The sequence below is a fragment of the Procambarus clarkii genome, chromosome 43 (genome assembly GCF_040958095.1).
Source record: "Procambarus clarkii isolate CNS0578487 chromosome 43, FALCON_Pclarkii_2.0, whole genome shotgun sequence".
NCBI classification, from domain to species: domain Eukaryota; kingdom Metazoa; phylum Arthropoda; class Malacostraca; order Decapoda; family Cambaridae; genus Procambarus; species Procambarus clarkii.
This window is the reverse complement of record NC_091192.1, coordinates 29,559,372-29,579,016: the sequence shown is the minus strand read 5'-3', so window position 1 is coordinate 29,579,016 and position 19,645 is coordinate 29,559,372. Positions and strand designations below refer to the sequence as shown.

Genomic DNA, 19,645 nt, shown 5'->3' with positions numbered 1-19,645 from the left:
TGCAGCAGGCTGGTGGACTTGGTGAGGGCTCCTGCAGCAGGCTGGTGGACTTGGTGAGGGGCCCGTGCAGCAGGCTGGTGGACTTGGTGAGGGCTCCTACAGCAGGCTGATGGACTTGGTGAGGGCTCCTGCAGCAGGCTGGTGGACTTGGTGAGGGCTCCTGCAGCAGGCTGGTGGACTTGGTGAGGGCTCCTACAGCAGGCTGGTGGACTTGGTGAGGGCTCCTACAGCAGGCTGGTGGACTTGGTGAGGGCTCCTACAGCAGGCTGTTGGACTTGGTGAGGGCTCCTACAGCAGGCTGGTGGACTTGGTGAGGGCCCCTACAGCAGGCTGGTGGACTTGGTGAGGGCTCCTACAGCAGGCTGGTGGACTTGGTGAGGGCTCCTACAGCAGGTTGGTGGACTTGGTGAGGGCTCCTACAGCAGGCTGGTGGACTTGGTGAGGGCTCCTGCAGCAGGTTGGTGGACTTGGTGAGGGCTCCTACAGCAGGCTGGTGGACTTGGTGAGGGCTCCTACAGCAGGCTGGTGGACTTGGTGAGGGGCCCCTGCAGGAAAGGCCCTCAGCAGTAGTAGGCTAGTCAGTATACTACTATCTAAAAGCTACGAACGCACAAATTCGTGACTACTGACGACCTTCACAATAGATACTATCCAAACAGGAGGATGGGTTGTAACTTTCATATCTTCTATCTTATCTACCTTTAACATTAAGAATGAATTGAGTTCTACTCTACCCCCCCCCCCCCCCCAAAAAAAAAAAAGAGAAAGAGATAAAGATTGGAACGGGAACGGCGTTCCCTCTATAAGTGAAGAAAACCAATCGCGGAACAACTTGCGTGCCACACCCTATCTCAAGACCGGCGAAGAAGGTTAGCTAGAGAAATAGAAACAATTGAACTAAGGCTTCAAGACTCATTTCACCATCAGTGAAATAGAGCGAAATTGGTGATATTTTTTCTCCTATGAAAAATCAAGAACAAAATATACATCTGGTATGGAGCCCCTACTCAAGGGGATATATGGAACTTTCCCATACGAACAAATCCACAAGGGCCGTGACGAGGATTCGAACTTGCGTCTGGGAGCATCCCAGACACTACCTTAATCGACTGAGCTACGACAGGGTTAAAAGAGTTGAGTTCTGTGTGTTTCCCATACGACTCTGTTTTCAATGAGCCACTAAATGCACTGAAGATAGATAACCCAAACGAAATCTTCTTGGATGTGATATCAACGTCAAATCATGTATCAGATGTCACCCAAACCCTACTAAATTTTGAAGAAATCGTAGACAGTATGCCTATGCACTCTGCACCAGGGCCTGGTTCTTGGAACTCCATATTCATCAAGAATTGTAAAAAAAAAAAAACTGTCGCAGGCCCTTCACATTCTTTGGAGACAGAGCCTAGATACTGGCGTTATCCCTGACATACTAAAAACAGCAGAGATAGCACCACTCCATAAAGGAGGAAATAATGCAGAGGCAACAAAAATTAAAGACCAATAGCACTAACTTCACATCATAAAAATCTTTGAAAGAGTGCTAAGGTCACAAAATACATGGAATCACAGCATCTCCATAACCCCGGACAACATGGTTTCAGAACAGGGCGCTCTTGCCTGTCGCAGTTGCTGGACCACTATGATATGGCATTAGATGCTATTGAAGACAAACAAAACGCTGATGTAATTTACACAGATTTCGCAAAAGCTTTTGATAAATGTGACCATGGTGTTATTGCAAATAAAATGCGTTCAAAAGGAATTACCGGGAAAATAGGCAGATGGATCTACAATTTCCTGACTAACAGAACCCAATGTGTAATAGTCAACAAAATAAAATCCAGCCCATCAACCGTGAAGAGCTCAGTCCCCCAGGGTACTGTGCATGCTCCAGTGCTTTTTCTCATCCTCATATCGGACATAGACCAGAACACAACCTATAGCACTGTATCATCCTTTGCAGAAGACACTAGGATCTTCATGAGAGTAGACAACATAGAGGACACGGCAAACCTCCAATCAGATGTAGATCAGGTATTTCAATGGGCCACATAAAATAATATGGTATTTAATGAAAATAAGTTCCAACTCATGCGTTACGGAAAAAATGAAAATATAAAAACGGAAACCACGTACAAAACGCAGTCAAATCATAACATAGAACGAAAAGGCAATGTAAAGGATCTGGGTGTACTCATGTCGGAAGACCTTACCTTTAAAGAACACAATAAAGTATCCGTCACAACTGCAAGAAAAATGACAGGTTGGATAACAAGAACTTTTCACACTAGAGATGCTATACCGATGATGATACTTTTCAAAACGCTTGTGCTCTCTAGAGTGGAGTACTGCTGCACAATGACAGCCCCTTTCAAAGCTGGAGAAATTGCTGACCTGGAGAGCTGACCTGACATTTACTGTTAGAATCTACTCAATAAAACATCTAAATTATTGGGACCGATTAAAATGCTTAAATCCGTATTCTGTAGAGCGCAGGCGGGAGATACATAATAATTTACACGTAAAATATTACCCATGGAGGGGCTGGTCCCAAACCAGCACACAGAAATAACACCACATGAGACCAGGAGGCATGGCAGGATGTGCAGAATACCCCCGTTGAAGAGCAGAGGTGCAACAGGTACTCTGAGAGAGAACTCTATCAACATCAGAGGCCCGAGACTGTTCAACACGCTTCCACTACACATAAGGGGCATAACTAGCCGACCCCTCACAGTGTTCAAGAGAGAACTATCAACATCAGAGGCCCGAGACTGTTCAACACGCTTCCACTACACATAAGGGGCATAACTGGCCGACCCCTCACAGTGTTCAAGAGAGAACTATCAACATCAGAGGCCCGAGACTGTTCAACACGCTTCCACTACACATAAGGGGCATAACTGGCCGACCCCTCACAGTGTTCAAGAGAGTACTGGACAAGCACCCTCCAAAGGATACCTGATCAATCAGGCTGTGATTCATACGTCAGGCTGCGAGCAGCTGCGTCCAACAGCCTGGCTGACCAATCCAGCAACCAGGAGGCCTGGTCTGAAACCGGGCCGCGGGGACGTTGAGCACAGAAATCAACGCAAGGTAACCACAAGGTAAGGTAAGGTACTCTCTCCTTGTTGTCTTGAATCACTCTTTCGTCGACTTGATTCAATCTCGTTCCATTTTAACATTTTGTAAATAATTGTTCCCATTTCTAACCCTGTCAACTGGGAGCGTGTCTCCCAGCCAGACACAGGTGGGAGCGTGTCTCCCAGCCAGACACAGGTGGGAGCGTGTCTCCCAGCCAGACACAGGTGGGAGCGTGTCTCCCAGTCAGACACAGGTGGGAGCGTGTCTCCCAGCCAGACACAGGTGGGAGCGTGTCTCCCAGCCAGACACAGGTGGGAGCGTGTCTCCCAGCCAGACACAGGTGGGAGCGTGTCTCCCAGCCAGACACAGGTGGGAGCGTGTCTCCCAGCCAGACACAGGTGGGAGCGTGTCTCCCAGCCAGACACAGGTGGGAGCGTGTCTCCCAGTCAGACACAGGTGGGAGCGTGTCTCCCAGCCAGACACAGGTGGGAGCGTGTCTCCCAGTCAGACACAGGTGGGAGTGTGTCTCCCAGCCAGACACAGGTAGGAGCGTGTCTCCCAGCCAGCCACAGGTGGGAGCGTGTCTCCCTCACCCAGGTACATTATAAGAGCCAACAATAAATTGGCGGTTTAGCATGAACTACACAATTTCACGACGCGGCGGGAGAGCGCACAGTAAAACAAATGACATCTTAACTATTTCATTACTCTCCCCCCCCCCCCACGCACGCACACATACAGCCAGGGCGCTGGTGGCTGAGTGGACAGCACGCTGGGCACGTAATCATGCGGACCGGGGGTTAGATTCCCGGTGCCAGCGAGAAAGAAAATAGGCAGAGTTTCTTTCAACCTCATGCCCCCTGTTACCTAGCAGTAAATAGGTACCTGGGAGTTAGACAGCTGTTACGGGCTGCTTTTTGGTTGTGTGTGTGTGTGTGTGTGTGTGTGTGTGTGTGTGTGTGTGTGTGTGTGTGTGTGTGTGTGTGTGTGTGTGTGTGTGTGTGTGTGTGTGTGTGTGTGTGTGTGTGTGAAAAAATAAGTTAATAGTAGTTAGTGCCAGTTAATTGATTGACAGTTGAGAGGCGGGCCGAAAGAGCAGAGCTCAACCCCAGCAAGCACAACTAGGTGAATACACACACACACACACACACACACACACACACACACACACACACACACACACACACACACACACACACACACACACACACACACACACACACACACACACCTATTTGTCGATGTGTTGGAAAATAATCGACAGTGTTGGTGCTGGGAAAGGAAGGGAAGGGGCTAGTATTTATACAGTGCTGCTGCTGCTGGGGCTTTTACACTGTTGATGCTGGGACATTTACACTGTTGATGCTGGGACATTTACAGAACTGGAGCTGGGACATTTACACTGTTGATGCTGGGACATTTACACTGTTGATGCTGGGACATTTACAGAACTGGAGCTGGGACATTTACACTGTTGATGCTGGGACATTTACAGAACTGGAGCTGGGACATTTACAAAATAATACAACCGCTGCCACACAAACTTCCGACACATCTGAAACGTTAAAGTTTTCCTTCAGTTAGTTAGTTTAGTTCATTTATTATGCACCCCATACTCATCTTGTGGGCGGTAGTGGAAAGGGTTACAGAGGTACATAATGGGCTCAGGGACTGAACCCTTTTTCTTCACGCAAGTATTCCTTGCAAGACTTGAAATGTTGCAAGGACCGTTCCTTCAACTGCTCATGAGTGTGTATGACAATGGCTTCTTTAATTGGCAAGGTAGTGAGGAACAGCTGATCAGGCTTTTTGGTATGTTGCTTAAGTGAAGTATCTATCTATCTATTTATCTATCTATTTATCTATCTACCTATAAATATACAAGTACAGGGACCTGGAACGTTGTTATAGGTTCGTGCCGATAGGCTCTGAGGCTCTGGGCACCTGGGGTAAATGTGCACTTAAAAGTTCCTAAAGGAGGTAGGTGGGTGAGTAACGCATTAGGAAAACTAAAGACTCAAGAGCAGCCAGTTTCTTGTTCCAGCGCCTTACTGTCGCGATCCAGAGAGGAAATATCTGCTGTATCCTGGGTACGTACCCAACCACCAAAGAGCTGTAAACTGTAGCAATAAAATAATATACATATATATATATATATATATATATATATATATATATATATATATATATATATATATATATATATATATATATATATATATATATATATATATATACATAAACACTCAGTTGAGCGCATGAGGCCCCCCCCCCTGGAAAGCTGCATCTTATCAGAATCTTTACGGGTCACAATATAGAGATTCGAGATGCCATCTGTTCCATCATTAGCCCACAGTGGGATACTCGCTTAGAGGAATGGGCGGCAAGTTGCATTCCCCCATGATGTTGCTCGCCGCCTATTTCCCCTTCCCACCCCTTCCTTCCCCCCCTTCTCCCATTAACAGCCACCCCACCCCCCATCCCCCCCCCCCTCGTAGCCACCATCCCGAAGCCGACATTACAACCTCCTCCCAGGATTTATGCCCTGTCTAAGACTTTCGCAATGCGCTCTTCACCACCTCACTCTTCACGGGGGTCACGGTATAAATTGTTGGAACACTTAATAACCCCAGCGGCTTGTCTCTCGGTCAGACGCAGGTGGGAGCGTGTCTCCCAGTCAGACACAGGTGGGAGCGTGTCTCCCAGCAAGACACAGGTGGGAGTGTGTCTCCCAGTCAGACGCAGGTGGGAGCGTGTCTCCCAGCCAGACACAGGTGGGAGCGTGTCTCCCAGCCAGACGCAGGTGGGAGCGTGTCTCCCAGCCAGACACAGGTGGGAGCGTGTCTCCCAGCCAGACACAGGTGGGAGCGTGTCTCCCAGTCAGACACAGGTGGGAGCGTGTCTCCCAGCCAGACACAGGTGGGAGCGTGTCTCCCAGTCAGACACAGGTGGGAGCGTGTCTCCCAGCCAGACGCAGGTGGGAGCGTGTCTCCCAGCCAGACATACATAATAGGTGCTGGAAAACGCATTTTCTGGCAGCCTGTCTACTATCACCTACACTCTGGGGAGTTGACTAATACAGCCGTAGCAAATTTTGACAATGAAGAAATGATGAATTAGTGGGCAGCATCAAGCAACCTCATCAAGGAGCAGCAACCCCCAGGAAGGAGCAGCAGCGAGAGAGGTACGAAAGCTGAGAGCTTCACCGTGACTAAGGTCTCGTTTATACGAGCTTCGGCGTGAATGACCGACGTGTTCAATGATACACTCTCTTCTCCCCCCTTGTCTTCACACACTCCACTGCCCTCCCTGGCTTTGTTTACCACGTGACGTGTACCTATGGGTCACCCAGGGGCAGGTGGCCTTCCCCAGGGGATGACGATGCTTCAGGTGATTCATATTTATCGTTTAATTCCTCCAAGAATTCTTTTCCCTCTGAAAACTCACAGAACTATTGCCCTAAGGATTAAACAATTTGATAACAGACTCACTGACTCTCTAGCTGACTAACTGGCCGCCTCTGATCTTCAGTTTGCATACAAATTTGGTTACTAAACAAAGTTTTGTGTTTCGTGTTGGTGGAAGCCACTCAGTACTGCATCTCACGAGGTAGTTCTCTTCTCTCTTTGTCTCTTGATGCTCCTAAAGTTTTTGACAAAGTGTAACTCATGCTACTTTTTTTAAGAGCATTGCTTAACAGAAAAGTACGTCCTTATGCAGGCGATGAGTCACAATAACGTGGCTAAAGTATGTTGACCAGACCACACACTAGAAGGTGAAGGGACGACGACGTTTCGGTCCGTCCTGGACCATTCTCAAGTCGACTTGAGAATGGTCCAGGACGGACCGAAACGTCGTCGTCTCTTCACCTTCTAGTGTGTGGTCTGGTCAACAAAGTACGTCCTGTTATTGCTAGATCTGTATATTTCTAAGCAATTATGCAAATAAGCTGCTATGGAAGCCTTCCAAGGAATGTGTGAAAGCTATAGCGTAGAATACAACCTTACGTTCAATCCTACAAAATGTGCTGAAGTTCCCTTAAATTCACAGGGATTCGTTTTATATTGATCGCAAATTATAATGCCTAGGTCGAGAGATTCCTGTAAAATTATTCTGAAAAGCATCTGAGGCACGTCAGTTCCTCCACGGCGCCCCCTTGTCAATTTTTCTGATGCTCTTAAGAGACCTAAAAGTCAGAACAAACGTCATTATGAGTAAATTCGGTCACCTTGATACGTGATCGAAAGTAAAGTTATGTGACAGAGCAACCCGTCCTCTTAAAAATAACGTCACTTTTGGCTCGTATGCGCGCTATGGCCAAATTTGGACGTAATTTGAAATGAAATCGACTCACAAAAGTGACGTACTGTTCCGTTTTCTGTTTGAGTCGTCCGGCTTACTCGGTAAGGTTAGAAGAGGAAACTTTAACTAACGTTTTTCATAACGTTTTCAAACTTTATGAGAATTTCCTGCCCACCTAACCTATCAGAGGACACTTAACTTACTGTTGTTGAAAAAAATCCAAAATTTATTTTATTTTTTTTTTCATTTTCAAATTACGTCCACTTTCGGCTATACAGGTAAACGGCCAAAAGAGAAATTATTTTTAAGAGGACAGGTTGGACAGTGAATGTGTAAGCCTGTATGGATGTGAACTATGAGCCCTTCAAAATGCTAATCTTGGTTAAGCTGAACTGCGAATGGAGGAAATGTTCATGACCAATCTTGGGTGTTCATCGTCGCACCCAATGCCACGTCCACCACCCCACACTTGAGGACAAAGTTCACAAAGTTTACAAAGTTCACAAACAAATGGTGCCCCTCTTGTCTGAAGGGATTTGACTCCCATCCAGAAAACTCAAGTCTATTTTCAGGCACTCACTTTGTCACTGGCCACTCAAACTTCTCCAAAAAAATATAAACTTAATTGTCAAGAAATACAACTTAAGAATGAGTGATATATATATATATATATATATATATATATATATATATATATATATATATATATATATATATATATATATATATATATATATATATATATATATAAAAGTATAGCAAGTATACAGGATGGTATAATACAAGTGTTCAGCAGAGAAAGCAGGGGGAGAGAGAGACCTCCCCAGCCTTTAGTTGGATAATTGGAATGTTGAAGCAACAACTGTTTACAAAGACACAGCTTATACTGACAAGCATTTTGAGTTCTATGGTAGCCAGAGTTGTGTTGCATGAACAGTGTGTTGGGAGGAATTTTGACCCCGGGGCAGCCCTAGTATCCGTTGATAGAGAGTGCTGACAGTGTGAAAATCGTTTTGCATAAATTCACTGAATGATAAATTATATTAGTCCTTTAAATTGCATTATCATCGACAGATATTCATGTTATGTTGTTATTATTATGACTTTCTGTAAATAATTCATTATAAACTTGTGTAAACTAAACTATAAATGTACTAAATCGACGTTAATAAACACAACAATTGAATTCCAATTACCTAGTCCGCTTCCACTCTCGAGGTCTGACACATGTGAAGAGACTTGAAACTCACCCAAAGCGTATACCAACCTACAAGACTCAAGCTAATTTGTCTAAGAAAGCTTAAACAAATTCTAAAATTGTAAGTTATCTTTACAAGGTAACGTGGAAAAAAACAGACATATATCACTATTAAATATTGTCATTTAATTCCTAACGACCCAATTGAAGTGTGACCGAGACTGGTGAACAGTGAACACCCGAGAAGTTCAGCAAGTAATGTCACCATGTTTCTAACCGACGGACAATTAAAAGTTCAAATTCAAAATTCTAATATCAAAGTTCACACACACACACAAGTGAAGAGGACGTAGAAGCGACCCATTATTATTTCTGGTTCCTTCAAGGGTGTCAAGGTAACAATCCAGGTAACAATCCAGGTAACAATCAAGGTAACAATCCAGGTAACAATCAAGGTAACAATCAAGGCATCAGTCAAGGTAACAATCAACGTAACAATCAAGGTAACAATCAAGGTAACAATCAAGGTAACAATCAAGGTAACAATCAAGGTAACAATCAAGGTAACAATCCAGGTAACAATCAAGGTAACAATCAAGGTAACAATCAAGGTAACAATCAAGGCATCAGTCAAGGTAACAATCAACGTAACAATCAAGGTAACAATCCAGGTAACAATCAAGGTAACAATCCAGGTAACAATCAAGGTAACAATCAAGGTAACAATCAAGGTAACAATCAAGGCATCAGTCAAGGTAACAATCAAGGTAACAATCAAGGTAACAATCAAGGTAACAATCAAGGCATCAGTCAAGGTAACAATCAAGGTAACAATCAAGGTAACAATCAAGGTAACAATCAAGGCATCAGTCAAGGTAACAATCAAGGCAACAGTCAAGATAACACTCAAGGTAACAATCAAGGCAACAGTCAAGGTAACAATCAAGGTAACAATCAAGGCAACAGTCAAGGTAACAATTAAGGTAACAATCAAGGCAACAGTCAAGGTAACAATCAAGGTAACAATCAAGGCAACAGTCAAGGTAACAATCAAGGTAACAATCAAGGCAACAGTCAAGATAACACTCAAGGTAACAATCAAGGCAACAGTCAAGGTAACAATCAAGGTAACAATCAAGGCAACAGTCAAGGTAACAATCAAGGTAACAATCAAGGCAACAGTCAAGGTAACAATCAAGGTAACAATCAAGGCAACAGTCAAGATAACACTCAAGGTAACAATCAAGGCAACAGTCAAGGTAACAATCAAGGTAACAATCAAGGCAACAGTCAAGGTAACAATCAAGGTAACAATCAAGGCAACAGTCAAGGTAACACTCAAGGTAACAATCAAGGCAACAATCCAGGTAACAATCAAGGCAGCAAACAAGAAAACAATCAATCAAATCCATTCAAACAATCAATCCATTCCAAATCAATCAAGGCAACAATCCAAGTAACAATCAAGGCAACAAACAAGGTAACAATCAAGGTAACTTTCCCTTCATCGTCTGAGGAAGAAGAATTGCAAGACACTCAAGTTGACGGACTGTTGCTGTAAGATGGCGTCGTCCAGCTTACAGCCTCCTCTATAGTCTATTGCACCTGAAGGGGGGTCGACCACCCTCCTCCTCTATAGTCTATTGCACCTGAAGGGGGGTCGACCACCCTCCTCCTCTATAGTCTATTGCACCTGAAGGGGGGTCGACCACCCTCCTCCTCTATAGTCTATTGCACCTGAAGGGGGGTCGACCACCCTCCTCCTCTATAGTCTATTGCACCTGAAGGGGGGTCGACCACCCTCCTCCTCTATAGTCTATTGCACCTGAAGGGGGGTCGACCACCCTCCTCCTCTATAGTCTATTGCACCTGAAGGGGGGTCGACCACCCTCCTCCTCTATAGTCTATTGCACCTGAAGGGGGGTCGACCACCCTCCTCCTCTATAGTCTATTGCACCTGAAGGGGGGTCGACCACCCTCCTCCTCTATAGTCTATTGCACCTGAAGGGGGGTCGACCACCCTCCTCCTCTATAGTCTATTGCACCTGAAGGGGGGTCGACCACCCTCCTCCTCTATAGTCTATTGCACCTGAAGGGGGGTCGACCACCCTCCTCCTCTATAGTCTATTGCACCTGAAGGGGGGGTCGACCACCCTCCTCCTCTATAGTCTATTGCACCTGAAGGGGGGTCGACCACCCTCCTCCTCTATAGTCTATTGCACCTGAAGGGGGGTCGACCACCCTCCTCCTCTATAGTCTATTGCACCTGAAGGGGGGTCGACCACCCTCCTCCTCTATAGTCTATTGCACCTGAAGGGGGGTCGACCACCCTCCTCCTCTATAGTCTATTGCACCTGAAGGGGGGTCGACCACCCTCCTCCTCTATAGTCTATTGCACCTGAAGGGGGGTCGACCACCCTCCTCCTCTATAGTCTATTGCACCTGAAGGGGGGGTCGACCACCCTCCTCCTCTATAGTCTATTGCACCTGAAGGGGGGTCGACCACCCTCCTCCTCTATAGTCTATTGCACCTGAAGGGGGGTCGACCACCCTCCTCCTCTATAGTCTATTGCACCTGAAGGGGGGTCGACCACCCTCCTCCTCTATAGTCTATTGCACCTGAAGGGGGGTTCGACCACCCTCCTCCTCTATAGTCTATTGCACCTGAAGGGGGGTCGACCACCCTCCTCCTCTATAGTCTATTGCACCTGAAGGGGGGTCGACCACCCTCCTCCTCTATAGTCTATTGCACCTAAAGGGGGGTCGACCACCCTCCTCCTCTATAGTCCTATTGCACCTGAAGGGGGGTCGACCACCCTCCTCCTCTATAGTCTATTGCACCTGAAGGGGGGTCGACCACCCTCCTCCTCTATAGTCCTATTGCACCTGAAGGGGGGTCGACCACCCTCCTCCTCTATAGTCTATTGCACCTGAAGGGGGGTCGACCACCCTCCTCCTCTATAGTCTATTGCACCTGAAGGGGGGTCGACCACCCTCCTCCTCTATAGTCTATTGCACCTGAAGGGGGGTCGACCACCCTCCTCCTCTATAGTCTATTGCACCTGAAGGGGGGTCGACCACCTCCTCCTCTATAGTCTATTGCACCTGAAGGGGGGTCGACCACCCTCCTCCTCTATAGTCTATTGCACCTGAAGGGGGGTCGACCACCCTCCTCCTCTATAGTCTATTGCACCTGAAGGGGGGTCGACCACCCTCCTCCTCTATAGTCTATTGCACCTGAAGGGGGGTCGACCACCCTCCTCCTCTATAGTCTATTGCACCTGAAGGGGGGTCGACCACCCTCCTCCTCTATAGTCTATTGCACCTGAAGGGGGGTCGACCACCCTCCTCCTCTATAGTCTATTGCACCTGAAGGGGGGTCGACCACCCTCCTCCTCTATAGTCTATTGCACCTGAAGGGGGGTCGACCACCCTCCTCCTCTATAGTCTATTGCACCTGAAGGGGGGTCGACCACCCTCCTCCTCTATAGTCTATTGCACCTGAAGGGGGGTCGACCACCCTCCTCCTCTATAGTCTATTGCACCTGAAGGGGGGTCGACCACCCTCCTCCTCTATAGTCTATTGCACCTGAAGGGGGGTCGACCACCCTCCTCCTCTATAGTCTATTGCACCTGAAGGGGGGTCGACCACCCTCCTCCTCTATAGTCTATTGCACCTGAAGGGGGGTCGACCACCCTCCTCCTCTATAGTCTATTGCACCTGAAGGGGGGTCGACCACCCTCCTCCTCTATAGTCTATTGCACCTGAAGGGGGGTCGACCACCCTCCTCCTCTATAGTCTATTGCACCTGAAGGGGGGTCGACCACCCTCCTCCTCTATAGTCTATTGCACCTGAAGGGGGGTCGACCACCCTCCTCCTCTATAGTCTATTGCACCTGAAGGGGGGTCGACCACCCTCCTCCTCTATAGTCTATTGCACCTGAAGGGGGGTCGACCACCCTCCTCCTCTATAGTCTATTGCACCTGAAGGGGGGTCGACCACCCTCCTCCTCTATAGTCTATTGCACCTGAAGGGGGGTCGACCACCCTCCTCCTCTATAGTCTATTGCACCTGAAGGGGGGTCGACCACCCTCCTCCTCTATAGTCTATTGCACCTGAAGGGGGGTCGACCACCCTCCTCCTCTATAGTCTATTGCACCTGAAGGGGGGTCGACCACCCTCCTCCTCTATAGTCTATTGCACCTGAAGGGGGGTCGACCACCCTCCTCCTCTATAGTCTATTGCACCTGAAGGGGGGTCGACCACCCTCCTCCTCTATAGTCTATTGCACCTGAAGGGGGGTCGACCACCCTCCTCCTCTATAGTCTATTGCACCTGAAGGGGGGTCGACCACCCTCCTCCTCTATAGTCTATTGCACCTGAAGGGGGGTCGACCACCCTCCTCCTCTATAGTCTATTGCACCTGAAGGGGGGTCGACCACCCTCCTCCTCTATAGTCTATTGCACCTGAAGGGGGGTCGACCACCCTCCTCCTCTATAGTCTATTGCACCTGAAGGGGGGTCGACCACCCTCCTCCTCTATAGTCTATTGCACCTGAAGGGGGGTCGACCACCCTCCTCCTCTATAGTCTATTGCACCTGAAGGGGGGTCGACCACCCTCCTCCTCTATAGTCTATTGCACCTGAAGGGGGGTCGACCACCCTCCTCCTCTATAGTCTATTGCACCTGAAGGGGGGTCGACCACCCTCCTCCTCTATAGTCTATTGCACCTGAAGGGGGGTCGACCACCCTCCTCCTCTATAGTCTATTGCACCTGAAGGGGGGTCGACCACCCTCCTCCTCTATAGTCTATTGCACCTGAAGGGGGGTCGACCACCCTCCTCCTCTATAGTCTATTGCACCTGAAGGGGGGTCGACCACCCTCCTCCTCTATAGTCTATTGCACCTGAAGGGGGGTCGACCACCCTCCTCCTCTATAGTCTATTGCACCTGAAGGGGGGTCGACCACCCTCCTCCTCTATAGTCTATTGCACCTGAAGGGGGGTCGACCACCCTCCTCCTCTATAGTCTATTGCACCTGAAGGGGGGTCGACCACCCTCCTCCTCTATAGTCTATTGCACCTGAAGGGGGTGTTTTTTTTTTCGACCACCCTCCTCCTCTATAGTCTATTGCACCTGAAGGGGGGTCGACCACCCTCCTCCTCTATAGTCTATTGCACCTGAAGGGGGGTCGACCACCCTCCTCCTCTATAGTCTATTGCACCTGAAGGGGGGTCGACCACCCTCCTCCTCTATAGTCTATTGCACCTGAAGGGGGGTCGACCACCCTCCTCCTCTATAGGTCTATTGCACCTGAAGGGGGGTCGACCACCCTCCTCCTCTATAGTCTATTGCACCTGAAGGGGGGTCGACCACCCTCCTCCTCTATAGTCTATTGCACCTGAAGGGGGGTCGACCACCCTCCTCCTCTATAGTCTATTGCACCTGAAGGGGGGTCGACCACCCTCCCTCCTCTATAGTCTATTGCACCTGAAGGGGGGTCGACCACCCTCCTCCTCTATAGTCTATTGCACCTGAAGGGGGGTCGACCACCCTCCTCCTCTATAGTCTATTGCACCTGAAGGGGGGTCGACCACCCTCCTCCTCTATAGTCTATTGCACCTGAAGGGGGGTCGACCACCCTCCTCCTCTATAGTCTATTGCACCTGAAGGGGGGTCGACCACCCTCCTCCTCTATAGTCTATTGCACCTGAAGGGGGGTCGACCACCCTCCTCCTCTATAGTCTATTGCACCTGAAGGGGGGTCGACCACCCTCCTCCTCTATAGTCTATTGCACCTGAAGGGGGGTCGACCACCCTCCTCCTCTATAGTCTATTGCACCTGAGGGGGGTCGACCCCTCCTCCTCTATAGTCTATTGCACCTGAAGGGGGGTCGACCACCCTCCTCCTCTATAGTCTATTGCACCTGAAGGGGGGTCGACCACCCTCCTCCTCTATAGTCTATTGCACCTGAAGGGGGGTCGACCACCCTCCTCCTCTATAGTCTATTGCACCTGAAGGGGGGTCGACCACCCTCCTCCTCTATAGTCTATTGCCACCTGAAGGGGGGTCGACCACCCTCCTCCTCTATAGTCATTGCACCTGAAGGGGGGTCGACCACCCTCCTCCTCTATAGTCTATTGCACCTGAAGGGGGGTCGACCACCCTCCTCCTCTATAGTCTATTGCACCTGAAGGGGGGTCGACCACCCTCCTCCTCTATAGTCAATTGCACCTGAAGGGGGGTCGACCACCCTCCTCCTCTATAGTCTATTGCACCTGAAGGGGGGTCGACCACCCTCCTCCTCTATAGTCAATTGCACCTGAAGGGGGGTCGACCACCCTCCTCCTCTACAGTCTATTGCACATCTATCGCTGGCTATTTTTTACAATGATTAACACGTTACTTCTCTTCTACCTTGCTCACACACACAGGATAGAACCTTCACCAGAGATTATATAAAGATTTACTAGTATATGAGGTGCCTGGAGTATAGGAGTATACGGTGACTAAGAGTATAAGGTAACGGGAGTATAAGGTAACTACGTCACACGATACATGTGTACACAGCTCATCCTCCTGTTAAGGTAGTATATGTAGTAACGATGTGTGCCACCGTACATATATTGACGTAGAGGGGATGATTAGAAAGTCGAACTTGGTACTATAGAATTCGGACAAACCGGAAAAGGTCTTGTATTTATGGTGCTTATAAATCCTAACCTAACCTAACCTTACCTAACCTAACCTTACCTAACCTAACCTAACCTAACCCTAATACCCGCTATCTAGGGTACAATATAGTACATATATGCGCTATACCAGGCCTAGGAATATTTAGGTTTAGCTTTTAGCTATATATTTTTTCGGGCTTTATAAATATAATAGTACCAAATTTTACTATCTAATTGTCCATTACGTCAATATATATATATGTATTATGGTCGACATAGTCACATAAAGTATTATCTAAACAGGAGGAGAGGTTAGTGTACTAGGTTAGGTTAGGTTAGGTAGGTTAGGATAGTTTGGGTCATATTTCTACATTAGCTTTAACTGAAATTAGTATATATATATATATATATATATATATATATATATATATATATATATATATATATATATATATATATATTTATATATATATATATATATATATATATATATATATATATATATATATATATATATATGCGGAAAATCCACAGAGAAATATGAAATGAGGTGAACGTTTCGGCTTTGTTAAAGCCTTTGTCAACACCAGACTGACTAGTCAGTCTGGTGTTGACAAAGGCTTTAACAAAGCCGAAACGTTCACCTCATTTCATATTTCTCTGTGGATTTTCCGCATAAAATGATCAGTGTTTTGTGATCGTCAATTGCATATATATATATATATATATATATATATATATATATATATATATATATATATATATATATATATATATATATATATATATATATATATATATATATATATATATATATATATATATATATAACCATTAAATACAGAGGTCTGGGAAAATGTGCATTGAAGTTCCTGAAGGAATTGGGAGACAAATTGATCGGCTCTACAAAAGACCAGAGAGCGAAAAGTTTCTTGTTCCAGCGCCTCAGTGTCGCGATTCAGAGGGGGAATGCCTGTTGCGTCTTGGGCACGAGTCCCACTTCGGAGGAATTCAGAGAAGTGTTTGACTTGCAACAATGATCGGATCTGCCCGTAACTTTTATCATGTTTCCCATTGTCGTGTCTTTCTTTTTACCTGTATTGAGGGTATTGACTTTTTACGTGTCCACTAGTAAGATGTCCAGATCTCGTAAGTGGACAGGTAAGATGTCCAGATCTCGTAAGTGGACAGGTAAGATGTCCAGATCTCGTAAGTGGACAGGTAAGATGTCCAGGTCTCGTAAGTGGACAGGTAAGATGTCCAGGTCTCGTAAGTGGACAGGTAAGATGTCCAGGTCTCGTAAGTGGACAGGTAAGATGTCCAGGTCTCGTAAGTGGACAGGTAAGATGTCCAGGTCTCGTAAGTGGACAGGTAAGATGTCCAGGTCTCGTAAGTGGACAGGTAAGATGTACAGGTCTCGTAAGTGGACAGGTAAGATGTCCAGGTCTCGTAAGTGGACAGGTAAGATGTCCAGGTCTCGTAAGTGGACAGGTAAAATGTCCAGGTCTCGTAAGTGGACAGGTAAGATGTACAGGTCTCGTAAGTGGACAGGTAAGATGTCCAGGTCTCGTAAGTGGACAGGTAAGATGTCCAGGTCTCGTAAGTGGACAGGTAAGATGTACAGGTCTCGTAAGTGGACAGGTAAGATGTACAGGTCTCGTAAGTGGACAGGTAAGATGTCCAGGTCTCGTAAGTGGACACGTAAGATGTCCAGGTCTCGCAAGTGGACACGTAAGATGTCCAGATCTCGTAAGAGAACACGTAAGCTGTCCAGGTCTCGCAAGAGAACACGTAAGATGTCCAGATCTCGCAACAAAACACGTAAGTGCTTCATAAATCCCGGCTCAGAGGACCAGACATCCCTGCATCAAAGAGACCGAGTGTGTAATCCGCCAATAAGAGTAATACGTTCCGTCTCTCTTAATCTAAATCACACTAAATCTATTTCAATTGTCAAATTGGAAAATGTCTCACTCACGCAGGTGTGTAATGAAGATGGATGCCACCAAATTTGGAAATTTCAGATGTTGTGGGGCGGGGTTTTCACGAAGCGTTAAGATTATTTGATCTGTTACGGCGTTCTGCGCGGTGTTAGCGGAGGCAGCCAACATGTGAGGGGAATTTTAATTGGTTGACTTCAGGTGTGTGTGATGTAAAGGAGTGTGGCGGGGGGGAGAAGCACGGAGCATGACCATTACCACCTGTCCACTACAATGCATCCACAGAGCTCTTTGTATCTGGGAATAACAGTATAATTGATCAAGATGAATGTGTGTGTGTGTGTACTCACCTAATTGTGCTTGCGGGGGTTGAGCTCTGGCTCTTTGGTCTTGCGTGTGTGTGTGTGTGTGTGTGTGTGTGTGTGTGTGTGTGTGTGTGTGTGTGTGTGTGTACGTACTCACCTAGTTGTACTCACCTAGTTGTGTTTGCGGGGGTTGAGCTCTGGCTCTTTGGTCCCGCCTCTCAACCGTCAATCAACAGGTGTACAGGTTCCTGAGCCTATTGGGCTCTATCATATCTACACTTGAAACTGTGTATGGAGTCAGCCTCCACCACATCACTTCCTAATGCATTCCATTTGTCAACCACTCAGACACTAAAAAAGTTCTTTCTAATATCTCTGTGGCTCATTTGGGCACTCAGTTTCCACCTGTATCCCCTAGTGCGTGTGCCCCTTGTGTTAAATAGCCTGTCTTTATCTACCCTATCAATTCCCTTGAATGTTGTGATCATGTCCTCCCTAACTCTTCTGTCTCCCAGTGACGTGAGGTTTAATTCCCGTAGTCTCTCCTCGTAGCTCATAGCTCTCAGCTCGGGTACTAGTCTGGTGGCAAACCTTTAAACCTTTTCCAGTTTAGTCTTATCCTTGACTAGATATGGACTCCATGCTGGGGCTGCATACTCCAGGATTGGCCTGACATATGTGGTATACAAAGTTCTGAATGATTCCTTACACAAGTTTCTGAATGCCGTTCGTATGTTGGCCAGCCTGGCATATGCCGCTGATGTTATCCTTTTGATGTGTGCTGCAGGAGACAGGTCTGGCGATAGGTCTTGGGTGATATCAACCCCAAGTCTTTTTCTTTCTCTGACTTTTGAAGAATTTCACCTCCCAAATGAATAATAGGGATATTAATACTCACCTAATTGTGCTTGCGGGGGTTGAGCTCTGGCTCTTTGGTCCCGCCTCTCAACCGTAATAGGGGTATTAGGTGTGTGAGTGTGTGTGTGTGTACTCACCTATTTGTGCTTGCGGGGGTTGAGCTTTGGCTCTTTGATCCCGCCTCTCAACTGTCAATCAACTGGTGTACAGATTCCTGAGCCTACTGGGCTCTATCATATCTACATTTAAAACTGTGTATGAAGTCAGCCTCCACCACATCACTGCCTAATGCATTCCATCCGTTAACTACTCTGGCACTGAAAAAGTTTCTTCTAACGTCTCTGTGGCTCATGTGGGTACTCAGTTTCCACCTGTGTCCCCTTGTTCGCGTCCCACCAGTGTTGAATAGTTTATCCTTGTTTACCCGGTCGATTCCTCTGAGGATTTTGTAGGTTGTGATCATGTCTCCCCTTACTCTTCTGTCTTCCAGTGTCGTAAGGTGCATTTCCCGCAGCCTTTCCTCGTAACTCATGCCTCTTAGTTCTGGGACTAGTCTAGTGGCATACCTTTGGACTTTTTCCAGCTTCGTTTTGTGCTTGACAAGGTACGGGCTCCATGCTGGGACCGCATACTCCAGGATTGGTCTTACATATGTGGTATACAAGATTCTGAATGATTCCTTACACAGGTTCCTGAACGCTGTTCTGATGTTAGCCAGCCTCGCATATGCCGCAGACGTTATTCATTTAATGTGGGCTTCAGGAGACAGGTTTGGTGTGATATCAACTCCTAGATCTTTCTCTCTGTTCGTTTCATTAAGTACTTCATCTCCTATTCTGTATCCTGTGTCTGGCCTCCTATTTCCACTGCCTAGTTTCATTACTTTGCATTTACTCGGGTTGAACTTCAACAGCCATTTGTTGGATCATTCACTCAGTCTATCTAGGTCATCTTGTAGCCTCCTACTATCGTCCTCAGTTTCAATCCTCCTCATAATTTTTGCATCATCGACAAACATTGAGAGAAACGATTCTATACCCTCTGGGAGATCATTTACATATATCAGAAACAGTATAGGTCCAAGGACTGACCCCTGCGGGACTCCACTCGTAACGTCTCGCCAATCTGAGACCTCACCCCTCACACTGACTCGTTGTCTCCTGTTGCTTAGGTATTCCTGTATCCAACGGAGTACCTTCCCTTTCACTCCAGCCTGCATCTCCAGCTTTTTCACTAGCCTCTTGTGTGGTATTGTATCAAAGACTTTCTGACAATCC

The 19,645-nt window shown here is 47.0% G+C and overlaps 1 protein-coding gene across 1 annotated transcript in view; it reads left to right on the top strand.

Moving 5' to 3' along the window:
- LOC123755659 (streptococcal hemagglutinin-like) overlaps positions 1 to 10,047 on the top strand; it is a 45,125-nt gene extending 35,078 nt beyond the window's left edge. The window contains exon 3 of the mRNA XM_069299915.1: positions 8,974 to 10,047. Coding sequence (XP_069156016.1) covers positions 8,974 to 10,047 — 1,074 coding nt within the window. The remainder of the gene's footprint in view (positions 1 to 8,973) is intronic.
- Positions 10,048 to 19,645: the final 9,598 nt, after the last annotated feature.